The 22,431-nt window shown below is 34.8% G+C and overlaps 2 protein-coding genes across 2 annotated transcripts; one reads left to right on the top strand and one right to left on the bottom strand.

Annotated features, from left to right (window-relative positions):
• The first annotated feature begins 6,989 nt into the window (after nt 1-6,989).
• LOC146933872 (uncharacterized) lies at nt 6,990-7,589 on the top strand. Its single transcript, XM_085707864.1, has one exon. It carries the CDS (start codon nt 6,990-6,992, stop codon nt 7,587-7,589), a length of 600 nt encoding a protein of 199 aa, XP_085563990.1.
• A 2,204-nt stretch (nt 7,590-9,793) lies between these two features.
• TSK (tetratricopeptide repeat (TPR)-containing protein) lies at nt 9,794-21,036 on the bottom strand. Its single transcript, XM_085705656.1, has 20 exons — nt 20,681-21,036; nt 19,802-20,599; nt 18,487-18,663; nt 17,810-17,901; nt 17,177-17,275; nt 16,557-17,020; nt 16,437-16,468; nt 16,126-16,353; nt 15,847-15,994; nt 15,512-15,628; nt 14,804-14,904; nt 14,553-14,676; nt 13,710-13,822; nt 13,103-13,214; nt 12,743-12,847; nt 12,599-12,665; nt 12,371-12,491; nt 12,106-12,273; nt 10,664-10,781; nt 9,794-10,578 (listed from the first exon to the last, which is right to left on the bottom strand). The coding sequence occupies exons 1-20, from the start codon at nt 20,942-20,944 to the stop codon at nt 10,067-10,069; spliced, it is 3,960 nt and encodes a 1,319-aa protein (XP_085561782.1). The 5' UTR covers nt 20,945-21,036; the 3' UTR covers nt 9,794-10,066.
• Nucleotides 21,037-22,431: the final 1,395 nt, after the last annotated feature.

The following is a 22,431-nucleotide window of genomic DNA, read 5'->3' as shown; positions in this document are numbered from 1 at the left end:
ACACCAAACAATGAGAAAGGAGATACATTTTGACGCACATTATGGACCTTATCAACAAATCACATTGTGAAGTGGAAAGCTGAAATCTGAAAGTGTCGTGCCGTAAACTCCTCATGAATTTTTTGGAAATAAATTTCTTAATTTTTAAAATGCTAATACGATTAAATCAAACTAAACAATTCGGTTGTTCGATTATTAGACGTCCAATAATCATATATAGGCGAGACTCCATGAGACACTAAAAATGACCACTTCTCTAAATTAGAATTTGAACTTTAATTTATCATGTTGTGAGAGTATAACGTCTTTTAGAAGACACATCCTTAGTTGGAGAAAGTGAATTTGTTTACCCATGGTAAAAACAATAGTTGGAATTATAATATATAAAAACGGATTAGCATTGTAATATTTGTTTTTATAATTTTTCATAGTAGGGTTTATTTTGTACAAATATTTATAATAGGTTTTATAACACTTTGTAATTAAAAATATATAAATAATCTCATTAAAATGTTATTTTGGTTTAATATCTATGTAATAATTATTTTTTTCCTTCAAGAAAAATGCAATAATTTTTTTCTTACATAGTACTATTGTTTTCTACATATTACAAGTAGTATAATTTTAAAAAATGTATTTTTGTTCAAACGTTTTAGGATACTTTTGTTTCGATACACGCACTTTTTTTCTTTTCACACTAGTATTTTGATAAATCTTAGTTCGTTCTTAATTTATGTTATTTACTTAATTATACACGCACTTTTTTTCTTTTCACACTAGTATTTTGATAAATCTTAGTTCGTTCTTAATTTATGTTATTTACTTAATTATTTTAGTCTCTAAAAAAAGTTATTATTTTATTCATAATATGTGAAAATTATTCTACATTGATAGTTCAAACAGTTTAAGAATTTAGTCAAATTAATATTATATACAACTTTCTTTTTTGGTAGAATATTATATACAACTTTCATTTGTCAATCAATATTTAACCACGTAATTATTTTATTCAATGTTTGTAATCATAAACTAATTATAGCTAATAATAATTTATATGAATTTAAATTCAATACGCATGTATGTATTTATATTGTATATTGAAGAGGCCAAATTAGAATTAGATTAAACAAAATAATCAAAGTACAAGAAGTACTATACTATATAGACACACGCAATGTTTTTGGCTTAAAAACTCCATGAGTCCCTTGCAGATTTGGCAGCTAAACACTCCAAAGAAAGAAAGTTAAGTTATGATTCTCTCAACTCTTTAATTAGAATTATCACTCGTCTCATACTCATTAGAGAAAGCCTAGCTAGGACGGTGACTTGGTATGATTTTAGGAAAGATGTTACGATTCTTAATGGCTTGGTGAGATATATTATGGCAGTGGTGATTTGATAATTGTTAGTGTTATGTTTGCAAATGCTTCGAGAATTTCTTTTCTAATGTTTCTTTTTATTTTTATTTTTCTTTAGTTGCCAAAAATAAAACAAACAGTTCCAAGTGGATTGTATACTCTGTACGATCTATGAGCGTCCGTGTACATTTTCATTGCTCAATAAAATTAAATCATACGAGTATACAAAAGTTAAAAAGTAGAAAAAATGATTGTTAAATTTAGATCATCTTTCTAAATTATTATTAGAATAATTGTCTTGCTTATTGGTGGACAGCCCGGTTGTTACGGTTACTTCAACTATTTATTATAGTACTCATGCGAATCATGTAATACTTACTATATGCTTTTCCACCGGATTTCTAAGACATGACATACCATTACCACCATATTTGTTCATAGACAATTTATTATGTACTCCATTTGTATTCCTTAACGTGCATAAGTATGGTTCTCGAGGTTCAAACATCTATCATGTATATATTATGTAATATTCCTACTAATTAAGTTAAGTTTAGGGGACTATTAAACATTATTGATGCATTTATATAAAGAGATGTTAACTCTCAAACTAGATATTAATTACCTTCATAGATTAGTCTTCAAAGTTGTACAATTACTTAACTAAAATAATGCGGTGAGCATCATTCACAAGTTACAGTGTATTCTAGTTGTATTACCTTCAGTGAATCCAAATGTTGATCAATGATCATATCATACACATGCCAAACTTGTAATCACATTTGCACCTTTTTGCTTCTTTTCAAAACAAACAAAATCATAGACGAGCAAGTGAAATGATAGATTGAAATTTTATCCATGGTAATATGATTGCGAATATTCTAAAATGAAATCTCAAGATGTATTATACACATGAAATAATAACTTTGGTGCATAATAAAACCCTCACATAATTATTTCACTTTTTCTTACAACTTTGGTGCACCCAATCGATTTTCCTTCCTTTATTCTCATGAATTAAATGTCACCGTAAAAAGAGTCATGGATTTCAAGTACAGAGAATGCCACCTACTATTTGTATGACACCACCAATGTATATTGCGAGATTACATATCTCTCATTTTTCATATATTATGTATGACTCTCGAAGTCATACATGTTATATGAGATTGAATATTATATGTCCTCGTGAGTTTAACTCAGTTGGTACGGACAATGTATAAAATATGCAAGGTCTGGGGTTCAAACCCCGGCCACCAGAAAAAAAAAAAAAAAAAAGGAGATTAGTCATTTTAGTCTCTGAATAGGAAAGGAGTCGTTATTTTAGTCGTTGAATGCACATAATTTGCAAAATAGTCCCTGAATGTAGACTCTGTTAGTCAATTCCCCAAAAAAAAAAGATTGAATATTATATATGTTTGTATCTCCTTGACTATAATTATTAAACAATTTCAACATTTATCATTATACTCATTTATCAATATACTATTGTAGGCTTTGGAGAGATATGAATTGATATACGGAAAATTGCTCTTTTCACACCTAAAATTTCTCTTTAATACCACAAAAATACTTAAATATCCCAACGACAATTAACTGTCGCTCGCTAAGTCTTCCAACCATTGCCTTAATTTGTCAAAAAAAAATTTCCAGCCTACATGTTTGTAAACAGTGATAAAAGTAATAAGTTAAGCATACCGCATATGAAGGATCATAAAGGTTATATATGTACTGAAAGAATGAGATGTTAGAAAATAATCTCTTTGTATAATATAGACATAAATGCTTTTAACAACTTTAAGATCTGTGATTGGTCGTAACAAAAGAGTTGTGTTTGGTTATTTAAGGGATAGGGTAATGGAGGAAGATACAACAGTGGTCTGGCAAACACCTTTCAAAAGCAAACCGGGAAGTTCTTATTAAGTCGGTAGCACAAGCAATCCCAACTTACTGCATGAGCACGTTTCTTCTACCAACAACTTTGGGGGAGGAGATTTAGAGGATGATCAACTCGTTTTGGTGGGGATCAAATAGACGACGAGGAAGAGGGATTAATTGGCTTAGTTGGGATAAATTAACAATGAGGAAGGAACACGGAGGTATGGGTTTTCGACATTTTTTTGGCTTCAATTTAGCTATGCTAGGGAAGCAAGGTTGGAATCTCTTAACCAATCAAGATACTATTGTTGCTCGTATTTACAAAGCTAAATATTTTCCAAAATCAGATTTTTTAGGGGCCCGTCTCGGCCACAACCCAAGTTATATTTGGCGCAGTATCCACGCTTCACAGGTATTAGTTAGAGGAGGTCAAAGGTGACGAATTGGAAATGGTAACCACATTTCGGTTTGGAGTATGCCTTGGCTGAGAGAGGAAGGGAATTCATATGTTTCGAGTGCACGAGTGCAAGGGACAGAAAACATGAAGGTTGCAGATCTGATGGATTCAAATGGTTCTAGTTGGAATTGGGGGCTGATTGAAGGCATTTTTAATGCACAGGATAGGGAGGCAATTTCGAAATTGTTGTTGCTGAATGTAACACCCCGTTTTCCCAACATAAAAATTTCATAATAAAAATCAGAGTTTCTCAATCATAGCGGAATGTCACATTCTTTTCTTAAAATCATAAACTGAATAAATATAAATAAATATTTATCCTTCAAAATCCAACAACGTAATTATTTTAAACTTCGCAGCGGAATAGTTTCAACAACTTAAACATAATCTTTGGCACAAGGGCCTCAACATAAAATCTCATAATATCTTGGTTCAACAATAGCTCTTGGAAAATTCATAAGGTAATACGTAAGGAACAGAAAACAATGACAAAATTCTCATCCCGTTACGTATCAGAGCACCTAAGACACACACTTGTGAGGAGTCCACTCACGACCGCAACTAGTCTTGGTTACCTGCAAGTTACCCATACGAAGAGCAACATTTTCAAGCAGAAGGGGTGAAATTTCACAAACAACAATATTAAGCATATAATTCATCAATTACATTTAACAACATAAACATCATCAATATATCATAATAATAATAATCATGTAACATCATATCATCATCATAAACAACTTCATATTAATCATCGACATCAACTTCATAGTCAATCATCAACATCAACTTCATAATCAACTTTGTAAATTAATCTTTAACAACTTGACGACTTTGACTCGACTATGCAACTTCAACTCGACTATGTCACTCTTAACATCTTAAATCATCTTGACAATGCAAATGCATGTGGTACCAATCAGGGCATCAAGCCCCCAACATATTTGAGAGTAAAAAGGCTCCAGGGCATCAAGCCCCCAACATATTTGAGCAAAAGCTCCCGGGCATCAAGCCCCCAACATATTTGAGCAAAAGCTCCAGGGCATCAAACCCTCAACTTTGAATGAGTATGCATGGACTCAACATCTTAGATCTTAAACATCTTGAAAATCATGAACATCTTATATGACTCCATTAATTTGGACGACATCTTACAACTTTACAACTTAGACCGACATTTACAACTTTATGACATTAATGGTCAACAACAGCAAAACACAACATAAGCAGCAAATAACAGCTCTTATACATCATATAATCATTAAAGAATGAATCACATCAACATAATCATCATAAGTAATACTTAAGGTGCATATTTAACAACATCACATTACTATTAATATTAATCATCTTAATTCAGGTCTTCTGGACAGCTTCTAACATCATCAATAACTTTCATTTCCTACCCCAAGGTCATCTCAAGACTACACGTGCAAAAAGGATCGCAAGGCAACAATTCAAGGTAACCTACCACTAGTTAGACTCATCACAGCATAAGTTAAATACTCTTAACACCTTAATTAAACTCATAGTACACAAGCTTTGAAGTTTGGAGACAATCCATAAGTTTTGGTTTAACTTAGAAATAGTTATGCTGAATTTTCATAAAGTTTTACTAAGACCCACTTGGAGTATTTTCATCATAACTCAAAATCATTTTTGAGCCAAACCAAGACCATTAGAAAGCTAACACAATTATCTGAAACTTTCATGTTTACACCTAAGGCCAATTCAAAACAGAAATGTGTGAAAAGACACAAGAACGCAAAAATCGAAGTCCTGACAGCACGCAAACGAAGGCACAACAAAGCAGTCACCCATGAGGGGCTGCCTTGCTGCGCTCAGGCGCTGGCAAGCTGCGCCCAGACGTGGGAAGGCAATAGCCAGTGACCTGCGCTACAGCTCTGTGCAGTCCTGGTTTTTCTCCGGTTTTACCGTTTCGTCCGTAAAAACCTAACCGTTACCCCGATTCCAATTCTGTTTTCGCCTACGCGTTCTATTCGACAAATCCTATCATATTTTACTGAAAAATCATATTTTCAAATCTCCAAAACAGCTTATCCCAGAATCACTTATTTCCCAAAAACACTTAAAATCACTTTTTCTCAAAATCTCAATTTTCATCAACTCAACCCCAAAACTGGTTCTAATCGTTGTACTATGAAAGTTCTAAGGTCTGAACACTGTTTTCCTACATCAATTCAACAGGTTTCCATCATCTAATCAACAATTTACAACTTCTAACCCTAATTCCCAAAATCTCACAACTAAACCTACAACATGTTAGATGCAATTTCAGAATCACAGACTTAATATTACTGAAAGATCGTCTCACTCTTACCTTAGATTGATTATCAGCAAGGTCTACAGACTTCTCCTTCTCTGACTCTTCTTTTCTCTTCTCTTCTCTTCTCTTCTCTCTAAACCTTGTTTTCTCCAAATCCTTGTTTTTGCATATGTTCATCTTTCAACCTAATCTCTCCTCTATTTATATTACTAATTACTCTTCTTAAATCTGATTAGGCCCAATAACTCTCTTCTTTCTATTTCAGCCCCCAAATCTACTTATTCTAATAATTATATTTCTCCACTAAATATATTCTTCCACTAAATAAATTCTCCCACTAAATATATTCTCCCACTAAATATATTCTTCCACTAATTATATTCTCCCACTAAATATATTCTTCCACTAAATATATTCTAATAATTAATAAAATAAAGCCACTCAATAAAACATCAACATATCACATAATTAAATAAATCATATAATTCGACTCTATCTCAAGAAAAATAATTAAATAACAAGGAGGGTGTTACACTGAACCGCGACAAAGAAGACAAGCTTATTTGGAAGTTCAACAACAAAGGAAGTTACACGGTAAAATCAGCATACAGGTATGCAATAGAAACACTTGTTGACAACGAAGAATATGGAATACCGGGAGAGTGGACAACAATGTGGAAACTGAAGATACCGCAGAAATTAAAAGTTTTCTTATGGAGAGCATTGCGAGGAGTGCTTCCAACACGTATGCGTCTTCAAGATAAGGGTGTGCCGTGTACAGACAGCTGCCCCTTTTGTCAAACAAATTATGAGAATGATTGGCATGTCTTTATTGGGTGCGAAGAGGCAAAATCTGTTTGGCAAACGGCTGGACTATGGGAATTAATCCGAGACACAGTGAATACTGCTACTAGTTTTGCGGATTGCTTTTTTTCTTTGTTGCGCAGGTTAACAAGTGACAAAAGTAATGACATCGCTATGATGCTATGGTGTTTATGGCGCCGTCGTAATGACAAAGTGTGGGACGGTGATTCAACTTGCACGTGAATCTCTTTTCCAATGGCAGGAAGTGCGGTCTAGACCAGCAGCATTGGTACAACACCAGCAACAACATATAGAAGCTTGGCAACCACCAGTTGAGGATTTCGTGAAATGCAATGTAGATGCGGCGATGTTTGAGGCGCAGAGGTGTTTTGGTATTGGTATGTGTATTCGGAACTCTTGGGGCCATTTTTTAAAGGCAGCAACATGTTGGCATGAAGGCAACCCCCCTCCTCAAGAAGCGGAAGCAATAGGATTACGTGATGCTATTTCTTGGCTTGGTAGATTAGGCCTATCGAAGGTGCTTATAGAACTAGATTGTAAGCTAGTGGTCGATAGCATAGTTGATAGGAATACCAACCAAGCAGAGTTAGGTAGTATTATATCCGATTGTCAAGCTCTCTTACAACAACATCCAAACTTTAAGATAAGTTTTGCTAGGAGACAAGCTAATTTTGTCGCTCATACTTTAGCAGGGGCGTCAAGATTACATGCTCGTCACCAACAGTTTGATTTGATTCCATCTTGTATTGATACTCTTTTGAGAAGTGAAATAATGAGTTTATGACTGTAAAAAAAAAAAAAAAAACTTTAAGATCTGTGATGTGAACTCTTGTGGTACTGCAATGCTTATGTAGAGACCTCTCCTTTTTTAGTCGAAATTTAGAAATCATAATATCTGAAATTTGAATCCTTATTATTAGTTTTTGATCACAAATGTGCTCACAGTTGAAATTTAATAAGTTGAAAAAATTATTGACAAATTAAGACAACAACACTTAAGTGCCGTGTTTTTTTGTTTTGTTATGTTTTGTTTTTTTTTTCCAGCTAGCGCTGACTGTCTTTGGGAGACTTAGGTATTTTCATGGTATTTAGCTATTTTCACGGTGTCAAAGAACAATTTTATAAGTTAAACGAACAATTTTCTCAGTATACTAATATCTAGCTAATCGAGGCCAAACAACAATGAACGTTTTTGGTTTATCGAAGAAGGCACTAAATACTTTTTTCTTTAACGATGGCATCTGCCATGATAAACTAATGTCTTATGTAATATCTTTTCAAAAGGGATAATTAAATTATGATAATAGTTAAAAAAGGACAACTTTTTGTATTAACGCTCCAATTACTAGGGAAAATGGTCTAATGATGCGGAGTTCGGCATAGAGATAAGTAAAGTCCGACAAAAATTATAAAAATAATGAAGATAATTTGATCCATAATAGTAATTAAAAAGGGACAATTTCGTATTGGCAATGATTAAAAGGCTTTTTTTAGTCTCATATTTCTAATTTTGTGGTTTTCGTCCCTATTTTAATTTTAAAATTAGACCTACACTTAAAATTTTGATTACATGTCATTTTTAATTTGATATTGATAGCTATGTGGACGCCACATCATTATTTTAATTGAATGTACTGAAATTTTATTTTTTATAATTTAAAACTTTTTAATTGAGTATGGAAAAACCCATACTCATAAGCCAAAGTAAAGCTTGCTTTAGATCCATGCTTCTGCCTCCGAGTTGGTCAATAATTGTTGATGGTTAATGAAAGTTATCTCTATTTACTAAAAAAAATGTTGCCCATTTAATTATGGAACCGTGGGAGATCGCCCATCTCGGCCATGCTCACGGCAACCAATGATGTTACGATCCTAATTTACAATGTCATTATGTTACACGTGGAAGTCTCTCGAGGTAAAACGGGCAGTTGAGAAACAAAATTAAAATGATGAAAAACTAATAACAAAAGCAAAAAAAAAGGTCACAAAAAAAGAATGTGAATTAGTGTTATATAGACCAAAACAATAAAACAAAATTTGAACTTGAGTATTATTGAAGAGGGAAGGTGTACAAAATCTATGGAACAAACACCCTTTGATACTAGGATGACATATCGTGGAACGAATCGAATTTCAGATATCATACTGAACAAGCGAATATAGGTCTCATCACTCCTGTTAGATGGTTCCTCAATAGGCCCCTTGGATTGCTCACATGCCCCCTCAACCAATTAGGTCAGAACTTCGAATCAGCTTTTTTATTTGTAAACTATGATCGGGTCCTAACACTTGATCGGTTTTTTAAAAAACTGTGGGCAATTTGAAGGGACTATTGAACATCTTTCCTCTTGTTAAGATGGTGAGTCCACCTGTGAGATGCGATATGCACCAACTTCAATGACCCACCATTTGTAGGTCCCTTTAGTAGCAACAAAAGCCTCTTCGAAATTCTCATAATATATTGACCCCAACACCAAGAAATGATCAAACCAGATAGAAAATTGCTTTTCTCCCATTTAAAATTACTCATTTCCTTAGCTCAGCATGAGTTAACTCCCACTCGGTATTTTTCAGCGGAAGTTAATCACGCTGTCACTTTTAAGATCAGTTGAACCGACTTAAAATGTGATTGAACCGATCTTAAAAGTGCCAACATGAGTTAACTTCCGCTGAAAAACGCCGAGCAGGAGTTAACTCCCGTTGAGTTAAGGGAATGGGTGATTTTGAAAGGGAGAAGAGCAATTTTCAACAAGACATACCTGCCCTTTTTTGTGTGTACATGTGTCGGCCCTCTTTATCAAAGGATTATGCAACCTCTAACGTATATGACAAATCAAAGCTTTCCTTGAAGCACAAGTTTTCAACAAGCTCCTAAGACTGGTCAAGCTGTATTGGCCATTATACTAATCATTAGTGAAAAATAGAGTAACTAAAGTACCTATAATATCAACTATTAACGTACTTATCAATAGTTAATGTTACTTCACATTTTAAGATGAATTTTTCACTTTAGACTAGTTGAATCCACCAATAATATATACATAAAACCAAGATGTACACTTAGTTAACGAGTTTTACATGATAAAGAAACTAGAGGAGTTGTACTTCCTTGCAAGTTACAATTGATGTTCATAAATTACAGCTGTTGAAGATGAGCATATTTATAAATAAAGCACCACCCTTTTATTCATAGAAATGTCCTCATTGACCAGAGAATTGCCTCTTATTCTTTAGTCAATATATTAACATGGGAGCCACGAATCAAACTTTCTTACAGCAAGGTTTCATGCTGCAGCATTTCTTTTCCTTTGTTGAGAAATGGATAATGTGCTTAGTGATGTGCCTGTGACTTGAAAGGGGTCGTAAAGTTGTCCACGAACCATAGAGTGTTTCTGCAGCTTGTGCAGAAAAATTATTATTGCTAAGGTCTAGAGATTGTAAGTTCTTTGCCTTTGTAATAGCACTTGAAATTTGCTGAGTGAAATGGCAGTTGGGAGATGAATTTCTTTGACATGAACTGGCACAACTGTCGTCAATTCCAGAAGCAGCAGCTTCTGCCCTAACTTGATTATCTTCACTATCAGCAACTTCCAGCTGATCGTCTAAAGTATTTAGAGAGCAAAAGACCTCTTGATTATCATCCACTTTCATAGTATCAAGTTTCTGCTCCTGGTTCTGTGAACAGCTTTTAGCTGATGCATCACATTGTTGAGCAGAAAGTTCCGTTGAAACAGAATTATCAGCAAGATTAAGCTCCTCCAGGCTGCTGTTATCTGATAAAAGAGAATAACATAACCCTAGGAATTACAATGGCAATAGTTTTGAAAAACTAACAAGCACATAAGATTTTAAGTATACCTGCAAGAGCCTCAATTATGTGAACAACTCCAGCAAGCCCAAGTTGACATTTCTTAAGGACCAAAACTTTGAGACAGCATTGTGAGTTTATGAGAAGCGAAAATAGAGTATTGCAGCCCTGTATTAATTAGAGAAAATAAAACAAACCATTGATAATAAAATTTGTTAAAATCACAATTATCAGTAAAGCAGGCACAAATATATCCAGATCTATATAAACTGCAAAATAAGGCAAAGGATAATAAATTTTATGCCAAATACATCATGTGATCTTTTAAGTTAGATGTTTGTAACAAGTTAATCCTGAAGTGTTTTTTGCAACAAGTTAGTCGTTTTAGTGATGCATCGTTAACCTTTAAAACAAATTCGTTACAAAAAAAAAAAAAACCGGGTGTGTTTGAATTGTATGTTTATCCCATCGTAAGGTGTACAAACATGAATCCCTATGATTGCTCTACATATCTTGGGACACTGTCTACATTCATCAAGACACAAATTTGAAAGTTTGGTGACAAATTAAAGCCTCATCACATATTCTTCTTCATGTAGGTCAATCATAGGGCTTGATGGAGGGAAAAGTAGGATGAGCTAAACACTGTCTTAAAAGTTAATGACATACACTTTTACATACTAAAATGACTAACTTATACAAAAAAACATTAAGGACCAACTTGTTACAAACATCAAACTTAAAAGACCGCATGATGAATTTGGCCTAAATTGTAAGGGAAGCCAGATTTTATGCCACTTACAGCAATACACAAAAACAAATAAAACCAGTCAAGCAAACATGCATCACAAGTAGTGGTGGAATTAGGCTAAACCGAGTTAGACTTTGCAAGGCCCAAGTCTGGCCTGTTATCAGTCATATTCTATTTGTAGGCCTGGGTTTGGCTTTTTTGAAAGTATGATACGGCTTCTTACCCTACTTTTTTTTAGAAGACTTCTTACCCTACTTGAAGACCTATTTCATATTAATGCCTTCAAATAAGTAACCTGACATATCTTTTGAATAGACTAACAAGCTAATAGACCAATTAGATTAAATTCTATTTTGAGATTTAACATGACATTTTAAAAAATTTAACTATAACATTATATTTCAATTATATTTTATAATGATATAATTAAGTATGTAAAAAATTAATGTAGCTAATATGCTTAAATTAATGAAGGTTTTAACATAAAGTACAAAATCTAAAATAATAATAATAGTAATAAAAATATTATTTAGATTTACTTAAGTACTCCAGCCTGATAAAGACTTTTTTTGTGTCCTAAAATCTGATCATTTTGGGCTAAACTTAGTCTTGTCTATATAATGAAAAAATCTGGCCTGTCTGACAAGGCTAAGTTGTGGATCCATGTCGGACAGTCTGGCCTTTTCCAACCCCTAATTACAAGAAAACTAACAAATAGAAATTTAGTTGCAGTGAACAAACCTCAAGCATTATAGGATTTCCTTCCAGGTTCAGGTCAGTGATGGAACAAAAAGAATTAACGTTGATGCTTAAAATATAGTCAGATGTTAGCCCACAATATGATAGGTCAAATTTCACAAACTCCTCAGTCCCTTTGAGCAATGGTTCTGTTACTTTTATGGCCCCTTCCTGCAGAATAATGCCTCAATACATGATGTAAGCATGCTAGAACAAACAATAATGATGCAATAAAGTGAATAGGTGGTAGGAGCAAGGTTTTACTCACATTTCCAATACCAGTGCCTCCAAGTATTAGTCCTGATAAAGTCAAGGTCCCTGCAAGCTGGCAAAGGCTATCGACAACCGGTCTGCCTAGTTTTAGACCACTCATATTCAACTCAGAAAACCTACAATGAAGATATTCAACTTAAGTTTTTATATTCCCTAAAATAATGTAATTTCTGTAAAGATGCGATGTAAGAGATGGATGGTGGCATCGGCATATTTATTCTACCTTTTTAAAGTAGAAAGCTTGGATAGAAGATTAACCACAGCATTCCCAGTTACAGGGTGATTGTGTCCTGTCAAAGGTAAACTACCCATTAAACAAGAAAGATCCCTAGTATCAGGGTATTGAAAATAACTAGATTTATCGTACCTATACAAAGGTGTGAAAGTACAGATCCAGAGTCCAATGCATCAGCAATTTTTTGAATGGTTTTGGATGTGATACTACAGTTCTCTACATTCAAGCTACAAAGAGCTACACAAAAATATGCAAGTAAATAGAAGACAAATGATATCGGCAGCGGGAATCCACATACAATATAAGTATATAACCACATTCGAGAGACCATAAGTGCACCAAAACTTAAAATTTGATACAGACATTATCACGGCTTAGAATGAGAGCAATGTATACTTAAACGGGTTAAGAGAAGGTCAAGGTATTCAGCATCCCTTGGGAGATAATAATAGCAATATTCCAGTTGGCAGAGATTCAAATCATGTGGCTAACCTGTACAGTTTTTTAAGATTGTTGAAAGATAAGATCCACATGCATCAGTAAGACGGTTTCCAGAAATGTTAAGCACTTCGAGTCGAGCAAATAGCACAGAGCATTCACAAATCTGACAGAAATTCAATATATCAACAATAGCAAATTGGGGATGGGTCAAATAAAACGGCATCCTAGTCATGCAAAATGAAGTAAATATTCTTATATTATATATAAGTCTAATTTTCGAAAATATCTTTCTCTAAGGGAAGATAAAGTGAAACGATAAATTTAGATTCGCCAACCTAATTCTCATGGAACAAGAACTAATATTAGAAACATGGCACAAGGGGAAGATAAAGACACTGATAGGGCTAGAGTAATCAAGAACCAGAATTGTAAAAAAGAGAGGGGAAAGAGAAAAAGAGAGATAGAATGTAAAGATAACAGAACTCAGTTAGTTCTGTTATTATTCCTGCAAGGGTAAACCTTTTCTCGACTGTATTGACAGTTCAACAAATTTTACAAATGAATGACTACACATTCATTTGTACACATGCAAAAGGGGTGGCTTATAAGGGGTCCTAACAGGCACAACATAAAAAAGGTTGCATGTGGTATCATATACCTGAAACAAAGTTGTTGGGCCAAATCGATTACAATGCAAATCCAGAGTTAAGTCGCCGTAAGATTGACCTGATGTTGTGAATACCTTTCGAAGTTTCTCCATTGTCCCATTTCCTAAAATATCAATTCAGTGAAAGGCAAAAACAAGGATTCAACATATTTACTCTTTATAATTATTTTTTTCTATTTTTTTATGGCTTTAGTATTCATACTATTCACTTATTCACCAACAAAAGGACTTGGACCGCCATAACTTTCTAAAGGGATTCAATGGCCTCCAGAAGGTCTATCCCCCTGACGTCATCACTTCGCCTTGTCCCAAGACTCGTGCTTGGGGGGCTGTGGACCGTCATAATATTCCTAAAGTCCCAGGAGGCCTCCAGAAGGTCCCCAGACCCTCTTTTAGAGGTTTAAGACCCCCAGAAGGGCCAGGTCGCCCTCCAAGAGGGCTCCCCAGCCCGGGCGCGCCCCGCTGAAAGGCACCGACTCATTGAGCTTCTAGAAACCGCCTGGGGCTAACGTAAGTACCTAAACGCCCCTGTTGCTTGGAAACCAAGTAACCAAAGCCCAAGCCCATGGAAGGCTATAAATACCACTCTTGGGAGCATTCCCAAGGCATCGAATTATCAGTCTAAAACCCTAGAATCCTAGTATTCCTTACCGTACTTCTTGCAAGTACAGGACTTATTATCAGATTTACTGGATGAAATAAAGGAGACTTGAGAGCCATTAGAGTGACTCCTCTTGAAGAAGCATGATTAAAGACAAGATGGGTTACTAGACAATTTGCAAACAATAATACAGTGGAATCGACAGCAAAAAAGACCACAGATAAAATATGTACCTAAACAATTGTGAGAGATGTCAAGCATTGAAAATGCCATCTGTGAATGCAGTGCATCGATCAATGGTGTTATGGACAAATCTTGGAGGTCGCAGTCCGATGCAATGATTTCATCATCAGAAACCTGTTTACAACAAAGCCAAAATCAGTTGCAAAACATATCAAAATTCAGGGGAGCATCTAAAAGCAAAAGGCATATATGTCACAGAAGTGGCAATAGAGGAATTGGTATTCGCTAGGATCCTTCTCACCTGTAAATTGTAAAGTTTCTTCAGCACCTTGATCTTTGGTTCCACAGACAACCCCTTGCAGCAGTCTACGTACATTTTTATTAGGCGCTTCTGAATCCATCCTTGAAGGATAAAATAAAATAAAAATTCAAATTGTGACAGGACCCAGAAGAATAAATGGGAATGGAATCATAATTAGAAGGTTGAATGACCGATTATTTAGCTGCAGTTGGAATCTATCAAGCAGTTAGGTAAAGGCACAGGATGCTTTTTAGAATGGGCAAAGGCTCTGTGGTAAAAAGATAAACCCTTGGATGAAGAACTTTCTCTATGGGTTTTTAATAAAAATATTCTTCGTTTCTTTCATTTTTACGCTCTCTCTCTCTCTCTCTCTCTCTCTCTCTCTCTCTGAAACTCAAATCCTTTATCTGGGTTCCTAATAATAATACAGCTCAAATACAACATAATCCTATGACTGCGTGATTTTCAAAATGATGATTCATACATTTGTACGGTTGTACCTGTTTGCTGTCATTTACAAAAATTGCAAGATCAATAAATGACTTTGTCAATACATAACAATCTTATCCTCAACTAGTTTAGAGATCCAAATACTTACGTGGTCTTGGAGATAATTTTTCAGACAAAAAAGGAGATAAAAAGGACATGGCATAAAAATAATAAAATGGTGATATCACTGAAAGAACAAAAATCATCAGTAAGGCATACCATCAATGAAAGCTTCAACCATGTTATTTTGCAGATGCTCCATAATATTTTCAACAGTTTCCAGCGATTCTAGATCTCCTCCAGCACACTTTATGTGCTGAATAATGGGCAACAAACCTACTCACAAATTTATGTAAGCCAAGTGAACAAGGGCTCGGCAGAAAAAAATGGTGAACTGAAGGAAACATTCAATCACAAAGTAAAAGGAATAAACAAACAGAAAGGCCACTGAGTAAATGTAACAGAAGATGGCGGAGATGGTAAAACTGCAACTTATTGACTGGTGATTTTCAATAATGATTATGACAAAAGTATATAAAACAGGAACTACCTACCCTCTGATTTCTTTTCTGCTGGAAATTGTAGATAGTATTTGCATGCAACTACAGCCTTTAACGAGTCAATGTCAAACTGATCACCAGCAGCACACAAGGCTTCTTCTACATAAACTATATCATCCCCAATCCGACATGCAATATATCTCTGCAAATAGAGAATATAAAGGAGGCCTGAGGTTAGAAAAATATCCATTTGCAATAATGATGAACATATGAGTTTGGAAAAGGCATGAATCTCATACATAGGCATGTCCAAGTCATAAAAGTAGAACTCACATCATGTAGGGAATGATGCATCATGGGATGGGCTACAACATTTTGTTTGCCAGAGACATCTGTATCGCATTTAGAACCACTAGGAAAGTAAGGTTCAGCAACTATATCGTTGCTCAATGACCTGGAACGTCTGGAAGTTTTAGTGCCTGTATTTGGACTCGAGCCTTTGAAAGAACTACTACTTTCTTCAACATTAATTGCACATTTAGATCCATACTCCGGGAGAACCTGCCATCCCAAAACCCAAATCATCCACAGGCGGATAGCACTGGAGAAAAACTCACAGATCCAAAGAGATGAAGATTTTTTACCTGAATTTTACTAGGACTGATTTTACTTTTAACTGCATGGAGTCAAATTTTAGTCATCACTTAACAATGTTATATGGGAGTCTTTTGGTCAGAGCATAGCAACTAACAAGGAAAACGTACTTGTATCATAATTAGGCAAGTCTTCTAACGGGTAGTCACGATCCTTTCTGCTTGAGCATTCCACTTCATCATCCTCGTCATCATCAGAAAGAATTACACGGACACGTTTACGACCAGAAACTGCTTGATGCTCACTTTTTAGTTTTGTCAGACTTCTGGGTGACTGGTCAACCTGCTTTGTAGAGTTGGTATGACTTTCCTTGTGACCTGTAATTTTTCTAGATGAGCCTTTGATAGACTGATACATTGACATAAGAGGCGTAGTATCATCATCCAATTCATCTTCAGGAGTCAGGGTTTTTGATCTATAAGTTGTCTTTGGAAAGCAAAAATCATCTGGCCCACTATTTGACATACAATCATCTGCTTCAGTATCAGTTTCAGAGCAACAATCATCAGGCGCATTATTAGCCTCTATCTCTTCATTTGACTTCTTAAGCTCATCAATTAGAAGTTTCAACCTCCTGTAAAATATCACAACTGATAAGCAGTAATATACTAATATCACAGGTCCAGAAAAAGGACCCGTGAATATGATAATGGAAACAAGAGCGTGAGTAACTAAATGAAACTGCCTGAAATGTATATAAAAAGATACGGACTTTTAATGAATCAGCTACCTGGTCTCATCCTCGTCATCAAATCTGATCATGTTGCTATAATGCATGTTTTCCAAGGCAGAAAGCTGTACACCAGGAAGGTCTGCTTCAACAGCAATCCTGCAAATATAATGTGATCAAATCAATGGTGTTCATTCAAGAGTCAAGACTATAAGAACTCCACCAAGTTTGTTAAGCAACTATAATCAAGAATGAGTCACATAAGCAATAGGCAGTTAAATTTAACTCTAGTGTTACTGCAGCTGCAACTGTTTGAAGCACGTCGTGGCATTTAAAATCAAGCAAACAAATTTCAAAACAACCAAATATATTTTTATCAAGATAGTAACTTCTGTGCATTCGTAAAGACACCAATATGCAAGGAGTATAATCAGAACAGTGAGAATAACCTTATGCTAGCAATTTTCTTCCATGGTTTTACAGAACAACTGCAGTGTGTTTGTGTGTCTTATGCAACCAAGTTGTATCAAAAGTATACGGGTAAAGCAAATTATATGGTCAACATAAATTCAGCTACTTAGACTTGGAAATTCGTTTTGATTAAACATTTACTTTGTCGTCCATAAATTTAATTTCTCTAATTTCAAGAAAAAAAATCAACCAGTAAAGCTTAATGTAATGAAAAATTGTTACCTGTAGCTCTCCTTATATGCATCACACGCTTCTTTCCAATTGTGAGTAGAATCCAAAACATTACCAATATTAATTTTCACCAGTGCTTGCCCCTATAAGCAATCATTACCAGCAAAGCATACAGATCAACCAACTGGCATCCTCATCATGGACGGATAGGCAATAAACACATTATTTGTCCTAAATTTATCTTTGGATACAGAGCGACCTAAGAAGAATAGACTTGACATGCATATACATAAAAGTTGAAGGGTCGCATCAGGATTTGAAGTGTCCATGCATGTTAGATATAACATGGGTGTTTGATACATGTCTGACTGTAACACAGAAGAAGTTCTTAATGTATACATGGTCCATATTTTATTATAAAATGAATCTGCCTGCTTAATTTCTGTGTCAAAGGTTATACTCCATTTGGATTGCTGTATAACTCATAGAATATGTTAGAATCTATTCTAACATATACATGGCTCCTCTTTCAAAGTATCTGTATTTCATATAAAAACAACCAAATAGAAATATACTCACATTACCAATGTTTTGAATAACTATAGAAAACAACCAATGTTTTGAAATATACTCAGCTTTATGTTATGTTGAATTAAATTAAAGTCAGGAAGAAGAAGAAGAAGAGAACAGAAGTGTTAAATTTATATCATAAAATGATGAAAATTTACCTCTAAGTTGCCAATTGTTTTGTACATTTTCCAACTCTTTTCATACCATTTGATTGCCTTGTTGAATTTTCTGAGCTTCTGGTAAGATTCTCCGACATCCAGATATGAATCACCCAACCTTTGCCTGTCACAAAGGTCATTCGCTACTTTCTTCCTCTCCTTCGCAAATTCACAATACTGAACAAAACATTGCTCAATAAGAAAGGTCACACTTAATGAATTACTAAACACCTCATAGCTTCAAAAGGACTCTGTATTCACCAAATAATACTAATAGGTCATCAAATTATAGTATGTGAAGGAAAACTACAAGTTAGGGAGCAAAACAAGTGCAACTATTCATGCTTTAAGCAACCATGATAACCTATTTCTGGAGCTGCAACGTTCACAAACGTCAATATGTTACAGAATAAACTTTATTTTTCTCATGATAGCAAGTTTATGCAGCAGCTTTAAATTAAAGAAGTTCGTAAGTTAGAAAAAAAAAAATTAAAACAGTATTAATAAATTCATGGTTAATCTTAATCCACAACTAAACCATACACAGGTGCACAGCAGTTATCTAAACCAACATTAATACATCAAGCCAGAAAGATTATGTATGTTGAAAGGGTATTATAAAAGGTCAAATGAAAATTTTCATATAATATAACAGAACCATGACAGCTAAGCTTTTGTCTCTTAAACACAATGTACAATTGAACACACTCCAACACTCCAGAAAACACAGTTCTGAGGTTGAAAATGAGCATACTTGGCCCCAGCGACGGAGGCACTCGTTACCCTCCGGGGGCCAGGGCCCCTACCAGTTAATGGACCGCAACGGCAAAATTAGAAAGTTGTGCCAACTTTGACCAAAACAAAAAGATAGCCATGGCAATTGCTAGTTTTCAACACTATATAGTGACGGTTCTTTGTCAGTACTTCATATCAAACATTGAGCTCAACAATTACAGTGTGCATGACTTGAGCCCAACCAACTTGTAAAGTTGGGACAATTCTTTAGACGTCATTATGTCCCCTTTATACAATTTGCAATGAACCATTAGTTATATTTATTAAATTAAATGATAATACAATGGTTTAAATTTACACAGAGCTATGAGCTGCGAAGGATTAAAAAAGGGAGAAAGGTTGGCCCCTGCAAACTTGGCTCTGCCTTGGCATAACAAGCACAAGTGTTGAAAATTATGGATTGCCTCATCAATACTTGTACATAGAATGTTTTTCAAGTAAATAAGCATTATAATTTACATGAAAAATGATACTTAGTTAAAATAATTATGTTACAAATACACAAAGATAGAATTGATACCTTCTCCCATGCAGCGATCATCCTTGCTTTCTCAACAAGGCGTTCAAGAGCCCCGTTTTCCTGCAGCAGATACTTGCGCTCGTGCAGTGTCCCTCTAGCCGAGGCTACATCTCTCTTGAGTTTTTTAAGTTTCTGCTCTTCTTTCTTGATTTCATCCATAACTTTAACTGCTTCTTTAACAGTTTCAATGTTCTGATTAATTTGTCTGACCAAAGCATCCTCATCCTCTAAAGACTTCGCCAAACCAAGCGCCTTCTCATAATAAGACCGCGCCTCTTCATACTTCTGAGTCCGGTAATGCACTTCCCCAAGATTAATATACCCTTTAGCTTCCCCTTGACAATGTCCAATTTTATGACAAATCAAAATATCCCTCTTCATATTCTTCATAGCGTCATTCCACTTCCTCAATTCCATATACACATTCCCTAAATTGTGATGTAACCTACTACGCCCATCATCATACTCGCTAATCTCCTCTTCGTCGCAAATCTTCAATCCTCTCCTGAGTATATTGGCCGCCTCGTGCAAGTTATCAAGCTCCATTTCAAGCATACCAATGTTATTATAAGCATCAATATATTCCTTCAAAAACGAAGACTTATTATTTGGCGGATTCTCTTTCAGACTAACGGCGAGATCCATAGCAGACTTAAAATACTTTTTCGCATTGCGAATTGAATTGTGATCATGTTCAGATCTCGAAAACAGTTCGTGATAAGTTCGACCTAGCTGCGTGCTAGCTCTTTGTTGCTCAACTAGATCTTCATTATCCCTTGCTAGATCTAGATGTTTCTTCTACAGTCCATAAATAAATAATTAATTACATAATAAATTGATTAATTAAATGTATTAATTAGGGTTTTAGTTCATACTGACCTGAAAAATTAGGGCATCGGAAAATTGCTCAAGACGGAGATAGATTTCACCGAGGGATTGACAAGTTGTGACTAAGTGATTCTCCGATAAGAACTTCAGCGAAACTTCATAATCGATTCGGAGCCATTTGAGAGCTTTAACGTATTCACCTCTGTTCTTGAGTATATCGCCGATGACGTTTGCCCAACGCGCTTCTTCACGGTGGTTACCTTCTTCTTTGGCGTTCCGGTAAGCAGATTTCGCCGATTTGAGCTCTGAGTCCATCGAGAAACGACGATGAACGGTGTTGTTTGGGTTTTGTGAAGTGAAAGGGGTGAATCTCTCTGAAAGGTTTTTAAATGAAATTTCATAGTCCCGCCAAAAACACTCTATTCTCGCTCTTTATTATTTTCCGTTCATGTTCTTGCGCTCTCTTTATTTTTTCATTTTTAAAATTAGTTTACTTTATTAAATTAAATATCAAATTAAGAAATTCAATATACAAACACAACGACAATGCAATTATTTGGAAGATATAATATTGGTTTAATTGCATGTTTTACTCTAAAAAAAATTATTTGTGTGATTTTGACCCGTTTTAGTCCCACGTTTATTCCATTTTTGACACTCATTTTTTACAAATTTTTCACTAATGTGACATAATCTAATGATGTGGCATCTTTGCCATCTAATAAGCAGTGGCGGAGCCAGACAAAAAAGTTTGGGGTGGCCGCCATCAAAATAAACTAAAATATAAAAATCATATTACATACAACACATAAGTCAAAATAAACCAAAAATCGATCATTCAAAATTTAAACTACATAATATATAAAACTAGCTTTATCAACAAATCTTAACACAAGAGTCATTTGTTCCTTTTTCGACTCATCATAAGCTTCATCAACAACGATGCAAAATTTAGAATCATCAATTTCTTCATGAATATGTTTTCTAACCCTACTAGAAAGAATTTGCAAGAGCTCTTTTTGAATTTGATGTGAAGTATATTTGCAATTTTCACTACTAAAAAAACAAAAATTAGAGAGGGAAATTTAGTGAAGGAAAACATGAGATCCCTCTCTAATTCCGTCACTAAATTTTACGATCAAGGAATTTGTGAGGAATTTTATTTTTTCCGTCACTAATTTCCCTCCTTAATTTTGCTTTGCCTAGTAATGTTTCTGGAGCATTTTTTAACACAACTTTTACAACTTCAACATTGTACTGGACAAGAAAATAAAAAGAATTAAGGCTAATAATATAGAAGAGCCTTCTATATTTTGGTTTCAGGGAGGAAATACAAAGAATTAAGGCTAGTACATAATCCACATATAGTCACAGGGAAACATTTAGCAAATAGCACATATGATAAACCAATATAGCACAGGGAAGCATATATTTTGGTTTCAGGGAAGCAAATAGAAAATAGCATTCAGCAAGGGTCCTTTTTCAGCATCCACTTTCCGGTATATATAAAAAAATATAAATAAAGATGGGGTGGCGGTGGCTCCCCCTTGCCACCCCCCAGTTCCGCCATTGCTAATAAGAGTGGATTTTAGAAAGATATAATATTGGTTTAATTGCATGTTTTACTCTAAAAAAAATTATTTGTGTGATTTTGACCCGTTTTAGTCCCATATTTATTCCATTTTCGACACTCATTTTTTACAAATTTTTCACTAATGTGACATAATCTAATGATGTGGCATCTTTGCCATCTAATAAGAGTGGATTTTAGTGGTAAATTAAAGAGTGAAGACTCAATTAGT

Source organism: Medicago sativa, chromosome 4 (genome assembly GCF_051527215.1).
Source record: "Medicago sativa cultivar Bolivia chromosome 4, Bolivia_mono, whole genome shotgun sequence".
Taxonomy (NCBI): domain Eukaryota; kingdom Viridiplantae; phylum Streptophyta; class Magnoliopsida; order Fabales; family Fabaceae; genus Medicago; species Medicago sativa.
The sequence above is the reverse complement of the archived record's forward strand: the minus strand, read 5'-3'. Positions and strand labels throughout refer to the sequence as shown.